The 7,431-nt window shown below is 32.3% G+C and overlaps 1 protein-coding gene across 3 annotated transcripts in view; it reads left to right on the forward strand.

The window, feature by feature from the left end:
• LOC119829948 (kynurenine formamidase) overlaps nt 1-4,712 on the forward strand; it is a 22,691-nt gene extending 17,979 nt beyond the window's left edge. For all 3 annotated transcript variants that reach the window (XM_038352692.1, XM_038352691.1, XM_038352690.1), the window contains 2 exons: nt 2,582-2,795; nt 3,512-4,712. In XM_038352692.1, the coding sequence (XP_038208620.1) occupies nt 2,582-2,795; nt 3,512-3,971 (674 nt within the window). In that variant the 3' untranslated portion in view covers nt 3,972-4,712. The remainder of the gene's footprint in view (nt 1-2,581; nt 2,796-3,511) is intronic.
• Nucleotides 4,713-7,431: the final 2,719 nt, after the last annotated feature.

Below are 7,431 nucleotides of genomic sequence, written 5' to 3' on the forward strand. Positions count from 1 at the left end.
CCGGTCTTCTGTGGGGGTGTGGTACTTCCCCGGTGCGAGCTGGCCCAATTCGTGCCGAAACGTGCTCGACTACCACATTCATATTTATAATATAGCAATATTTCTTTATCTCTCTATTATTCACGTCGTAAGGGGGCCTTTTTTATAATATGATTTTTGTGTCAAGACAGTTTCAACGCTATAGAGTGTTATAGGTTACTTTTACTGCAGTAAAACATCATAATCCCATGAGCTGTTTCCATCATGGTACGGATTTGACTGAACTGTTAACTTTGATCATACGAGCGAAACAAAAAACATAAGAAATTATTCCTCAAGTTAGTTAAGTTACTAATTTCATCATATGTTGAGTACATAACTCATACTTCCGCATAGTTAACAAGTAGAAATGCTTATTATTTTTGTATCGATTGTATATATAATAAATAATATGAAAAATATGTAAATTATATAAAATATAACTTACATTTAAAAGTAAGAGCATAAATTTAACTTTGATTTGGTTGATTATTTTTAAATTTTCCATGACTCGTTTACCACATTTATAAACGCTCGCATCTAATATTCATAATAATACAATGTTGTTCGTGCAACCTGTCTATCCTTTTCATACGTCATGTGAAATATTCAAGTGTCGATTTCAACCGATTTTGCATAATTTTGACGTAAAAAGTTGCCGTGTATCGATTATTACATGTACATACACAGTTACATAAATCACTACACCAATTAGATATTGTACACTGTCTGAGTAATTATTTAAAGTGGATAAACTAGTTTCATTTCATAAATCACCGTGCCTTTATTTAAAAAAAAAACACTAAAATGTTCTTACTTTCATGTCGTTGTTCTAATGTATTATGTTATATATACAATATTTCATAGATAACAAATTTAAATCAAATAGTTGGTGGTGCTTGTATATATGCGACATTATTTCATGCCAACGATCTGCACATCAGTATTTCAGTAGTATTGTTTCGCTGCAGTATTTCGAGTGCAGCTAGCACCTACACAACAAAGCATTAATGCAAATTAGATTTTATCTTTGTTCGAACTATTTTTTTTTTTTATTTTCAATTAAGATCAGTTCCCTTGAATACATGAACATGGAAACCTTCGCCGTGTGTGCGTTGTGCATTTTATTTGACTTCATTGTAATGTAATTGTATTGTTTTATCTTGAATAATACATAATACATAATACTAATCATATATTTTAATCAGACTGTTCAAACAACAATGGTGCAAAGCAAACAAAACTAGTAATTGGAACGTGAAAGATGACCACATAATGATAAAACTGTATTTACTTTGAATGTATCATAAATTGTGAAATTCATCAATATGTTAATGACATTGGTAAATTCACTATGCCAAAATTATAAGCAGTTAGGTAAATATACAAACTACGTACGATTATTCCTGTTACCTGACATAATAAATAGAAGTTGTCGCCATTCCAAAGAAAATATACTTTTATCGGTTCAAGCACAATATAATTAAGGAACAGCACGGAAACTACCTGCAAATGTGAAGCGGCCCACTCACACAAATATCCGCCCCGACGAGACTCCTAAGCACTCATCGCAGTACTATAGGAAGTGAGTCTTGCGTCAACGAGTGGTCACATATTAGTTAATTTGAGCAATCGCTTTGAAGAGTTTCATGAGCATATTACGGTTGTTTTAATATTGCGTTTCATTAAATTTATATTATACACATTAGATACACAAACGTTTCGATCTTTTTGCCGAGTTATCATGGTCGTGGGTTGACAAAAAACACAAAAATGTAACTTTTATTTGTAAATAATATTTTTTAATTCGATTAATCTTAATAGTATACAAATATATATAAAAAAACAAAAATATCGTATTTTCTTGTGTTTGGTTTTACGCGAGTATTATACATTTAGAAATTTAAAAGTTTTTAACGGATTTTAAACGCGATTTATTCATTATATTATTAACCCGACGTTTCGAACACTTTACAGCGAGCGTGGTCACAAGGAGACTGATAGTCTAGTCTAATATACGTACTGTTCCTTAAATCGCGTTTAAAATCCGTTAAAAAGTTTTTAATTTCTAAACAAAAATATCAAAAAGTAACCTTGCCACGGTGCGGGGAGTGATGCTAATTCGAAACCCTCCTCGTAATCAAACTGTTTCTATTCTCTAAAATTTCTCAAAAGAAAAAATCTTTTGCTTCAATGGTGCGTAAGTAATTATTTTGTCGAATAGGCTTGGTTGCCATACTGTTCTAAATTTATACTGTGGTTCAATCCCGGGTTTTGTGTTACTTTAGTGAATGCAGTATGACAACAATTTATTTTTTAATTAACTTCTATGCCTCCGGCCATAATAATTTTATCATTATATTACAAGTAATTGCAGAAAATCAAAAAAATAAGGCAATTTTTAATAGACCCTCACTCCCAAGTCCCAAAATTGAAGCTTTTATTTAAGTTCAAGCAATATATGAAGTAGAAAAACACATCTAAAATTACATTTACTCATATAATATAACTCATGAACTTCTCATGGTGCAATCGGGTAAAGAGTACTTATGTTTTCTTTCAGACGCTCCAATCTTGGTATTTGTTCACGGTGGCTATTGGCAGGAACTCTCCCGGGAAGTGTCCCGGTACCCAGCTCTGCCCCTGTACCGATCCAGAATCAAGACAATCGTGGTCGGCTATGATCTCTGTCCTGCAGCCACTCTGCCGGAAATCGTCAATCAAATAGAAAAGGCAGCTAAATTTGTATTTGAATATGCTGAGAAAATGGGTTCTAGGTAATTCTTATATGTATACTTGCTTTCATCACATTCTGCTAACACCATGTCATATTTTGTCCAATAATAAACTGTATTTTATTGCTAAACCTCCTATAAGTGAAGTCCTATGTCCCCTAGTGGGGTATGGGGCAGATGATGAACATCTGTTTCACTAATCGATTTTTCTTTAAGGACAAGAAGGTGATTGGCCTTCTGTGTCCTGCCAGACCGAGACATTTTTTTTTTGTCCGTCCCGACCGGGAATTGAACCCAGACCTCGGTTCTACGCTCACGCGTTAACCACTGTACCAGGGAGGCGGTCATCATCAACCTCCTATACTTTATTATTAATTAGCAAATATCCTTACAAGTGTGATATTCTTCTAACATTACGGTCATCACGTATCTACTACGTTTCCACGGATATAATAAGCCTCTGGAGTATTTGCAATCCTATTAGAAATAAGGATCTTTTAAAGATACAAAGCTCTATAAAGATGATTATTTAGTAAGATGATTGTTATATTCATATCTGCAATTAAAATAATATTAATTCAAGCTTATCCTAAAAATAATAATTAATTATTAATTTAACATTTCATATGGACGATTTACGACCTTATTTAATTGTATTTACTTACTTATTTAAATATAATTTGTACATTTAGAACACATTCTGACTTAAATAATTATAACAGTTCGATCTTTTTTCTAAGTTATACTTTATGTTTCAGAGGTATATATTTCGCTGGTCACTCGGCCGGTGCTCATCTAGTCGCCAAGCTGTTATCTAACGCCGATTTCTTAGATAACACACCAGGGACACAGCGCTTGCAAGCAGCTTTCCTCGTCTCCGGCATATACGATTTAAGAGAACTGATTCACACTTCAGTAAACGAGGCAGTGCAATTGCCGCGTGAGTGGGCAGCGCCATTGTCCCCTCAATTTGACTGTTACACACACTTGCAAGTGCGAAAAACTAGAGTATACATATTAGCAGGCCAAAACGACAGTCCCAAATTCAAAAAGCAATCGAGAGAGTTCTTTGAACTGCTACACAACAGTTGTCTGATGCAAAATATGTATTTAGAGATAAAAGATGACTTGGACCATTTCGACATTGTCGAGTGTTTCGCTAACGACGACAATTATCTCAAGAATCTGATGGTGCACGACGTTCGTAAACATTTATAAAGTGCTTGTCGTTTGTTATTACTACATTGTACATTTAGACTAAGTCCATTCTTTTATAGCGCGTTTATATAAAAGAGCTGATTTTATCTTACAATTGAATTAATCTATTTTATACAGGTAGACAATGTTACTGTGGAATGCGAATAAAGCTCGAATAGTAGAATCGCTAGATAATATTTTAAGCTAAAAACTAACTAGCTACTACTGGAAGCGGTTAAAAAAATGTGTAATTGATATCAAAAGAAACGAATGATAATATTATACGTTAATATTATAGCTATGAATATAAACGGCACTGAAATTTTTATACCTACTTTAAATATTATTATCTATAAATTATCATCGTAATAATTTTGGACTAATTTAAATATTAGAAGGTCCTACATCTTAAAGAAATTGTTATGTATATAGGATGTTTGGTAGAGTATCCGTCAAACCAAGTAGGCGTGTTTAGAGACCCATTTGAAAATACAATGCTAAAAAACCTAATTCTGCATTTTTTATGTTTTGTTTTACTTTTTTACATCCAACTCTAACTTCTCCAAACACCTAAATATTATGTACGTATATTTTATATGTAAAATGTAAATGTTGATAATGGGTAATACATGTAAGTGAAATTATGTGAAATTCAGGAACAACGTGTTTATGACATACAATAACTTTTATCATAATGTAATATAATATTTTATATAAGGAAACACCATAAGAATAAAATGATATTCCACCGTAAGCATTTATCATTCACCGTATAAGTTATTTCTATCCGAAACTAGCAGACCTTCGGCTTAATCTAACTAACCAAAATCATGAAAAAATGTTAATAATATTATGTTTAAATATGTTTTACTAACTATTTGATTCTTTCATTGATTTTAATAATAACATTATTATGTTCTACACACTCAAAAGAGGATGTTTCTTTAAATGTATAGTCAATAAAAATACAACTAAGTATTTTATCGCGGCTTTGCCCGGGTTATCAAAATAAATTTAGACGGGAAAGAAAAGTTTCACCTCCTAACAAATTACCCTATGTCATTCATTAGCCTGCTATCTAGAGACACAAAAATCATATACTAACTTTCTAAACTAAAACACTTTCGCATTTATAATATCAGTATGGATTGTTTTTTTTCATTTCGCCTACTAAATGTTTTATTCCTTGCCTTATTGTTTAGTATTTTTTTACCTTTTTTTCTACTCCTACGTATCTCACGTATATAGCTCGCCTAAGAGAACAAAATATTACCAAATGTATTTTTTAAAGAAAACTGTATTTTCACGTACATGAAAGTGTTTTTTCAAACAGGCATTTACCTGACAAAAAGGTATAACAGTCATAAATTAACAGAATACAAAGATTTTGTGTAATATGTACTAAAAGATTCAGCCACTATATCTTACAACTAGCGATCCATCCCGGCTTCACCCGTGGAACATATATAGCCTATTATAGCCTTCCTCAATAAATGGTCTATCTAACATCGAAATAATTTTCGAATCGGACCAGTAGCTCCTGACAGTAATCTCAGGTTCAAACAAACAAACTAACTCTTCTGCATTGTAATATTAGTATAGATTTCAATTTTCAATATAGATACGTCAAGCCAAGAGGATTGGAAAAAAATCCGAACAGATGATAGACAATCTTGTTAAAACCGATAAAACATTGCCGTTAGAACTTATCTCTCAAGCTCCGACGTGGCTTTAGTCGTTGCCCGTAAATATATACCCTCTTTAAGTTTCATGAGCGACAAAAATGATGTATGAAAACGGCTATCTCCAATCATTTCATGAATCCGCTCCGTAGCCACGTGAAAAACAAATAAACACACTTTCTCATTTATATTATTAGTGAGAATTGCAATCAAAAGTAGTGCATACAATTATTAGATGCCGACGTATTGTAATGCACTCCGATCCCAATATCATACTTAAATATGGCCATTATAAAATTTAATAAAAAATATTTAATATCTTCCTACAAACAAGGATGAATTGAAGCATTAAAGCTAATGAGACTAAATTCTTCACACTCCTCGCTTTCAACTACAAAAGGCGCATTGTCTGGCCAGTCTGGGGGCGGTTTTTTACTTAATTACCTTTCAAGATTTCGACCCTCGATCAAAAGGGACATCACAAAGTTTTTGCATTTAATATCCGGACGAGTGAACCATCAAAGTTTTTGTCCTGAAAGGATTTTGATAGTCATTCGAGCAGAATATGTGTCTATTTGAAAAGCGGTGAATGCGAATATTGGATCATACATCTAATGTAATTTATCTTTTAATATGATTGCAAATACATTTTACTTCATTTGATAGGTATCTCTTTTTCTGTAGTTGTAGTTAAAAGAAGGTGCGTTGCGAAGATAATCAGAACTTAAATCATTTTGAATTAAACCAAAGTAGATAAAAATAAATGATTGTGTCTCATACAATTTTGTTTTTTCGAAGCAGTGGATTTAAATTATTAAGTTTTTATTTTCACATCGTACGAAAAGCAATCAGTGCTGTACTTGAATATCTTTATTATACATAAACGTTCCGCCCGTGGCATCAGCCGCGTAGTCAAAGAAAATTCGAATGTGTATGAGATGTTTCACGCTTTTTTATTCAAAAAGTGCTTAGCTTATGTCACTCTCTGGCCTCCAAATCATCTCCAGACACATAATCGTATCATAAAATCATTCCACAGACAACCAAACAATTACACTGTTGCATTTCAAATATTAGTAAAGAAAAACAGTTGAGAAAATCTTTACAAACCTTAATCAATTGTTTTACGTTCCCATTGTGATATTCAGAAATTTGTTCCATTCTTAGTATATAATAGGTGTTGGGGATCTTAGGAATTTTAATAATTTTGGTAGCTTTCAGCCCGTAGCTTCGTCTGCTGGAAATTCCAATTAGAATGAGACGCTTACAACGGTAAAATGTAGCCATATCATAAAACTCCGTTGTGACGTAAAACGAAAACAAACAAACATTTACATTTTTGCATTTATAATAAAGTATTTATAAATTAATATAACGAACCAAAAGGTAAAAGATATAACGTCTATACAAAATCAATAACACCTTTTTAAAACTGTTTATCTGTTAAGATTATCGTCTGGAAATTAGCTTTAATTAAAAAAAATACCGCTGATGTATCTCCATACCAAAATGGTTATTTACGATACCAATCGAAACACGATGAAATACCTAGCCGTTTTTCAAATGAAAACAACTTCTTTTAATGGAACTTAAAATATTCCTGTATGAATTTATGCTTAGACACGGACACCGCTCTCAATTACCTATATTGAATGGGTATGCACAGAAATAAATTGACACTCCTTGTCCCTGTATACATTCCAATGATAAATATAGATGGAATAAAAATTTAAATATGCTGTTCCAGTGGATGGTAGTAATGTATCTTATTATATTTCATCCAATCGAAAACCTTTAGT

This window comes from Zerene cesonia, chromosome 11 (genome assembly GCF_012273895.1).
Source record: "Zerene cesonia ecotype Mississippi chromosome 11, Zerene_cesonia_1.1, whole genome shotgun sequence".
Classification (NCBI taxonomy): domain Eukaryota; kingdom Metazoa; phylum Arthropoda; class Insecta; order Lepidoptera; family Pieridae; genus Zerene; species Zerene cesonia.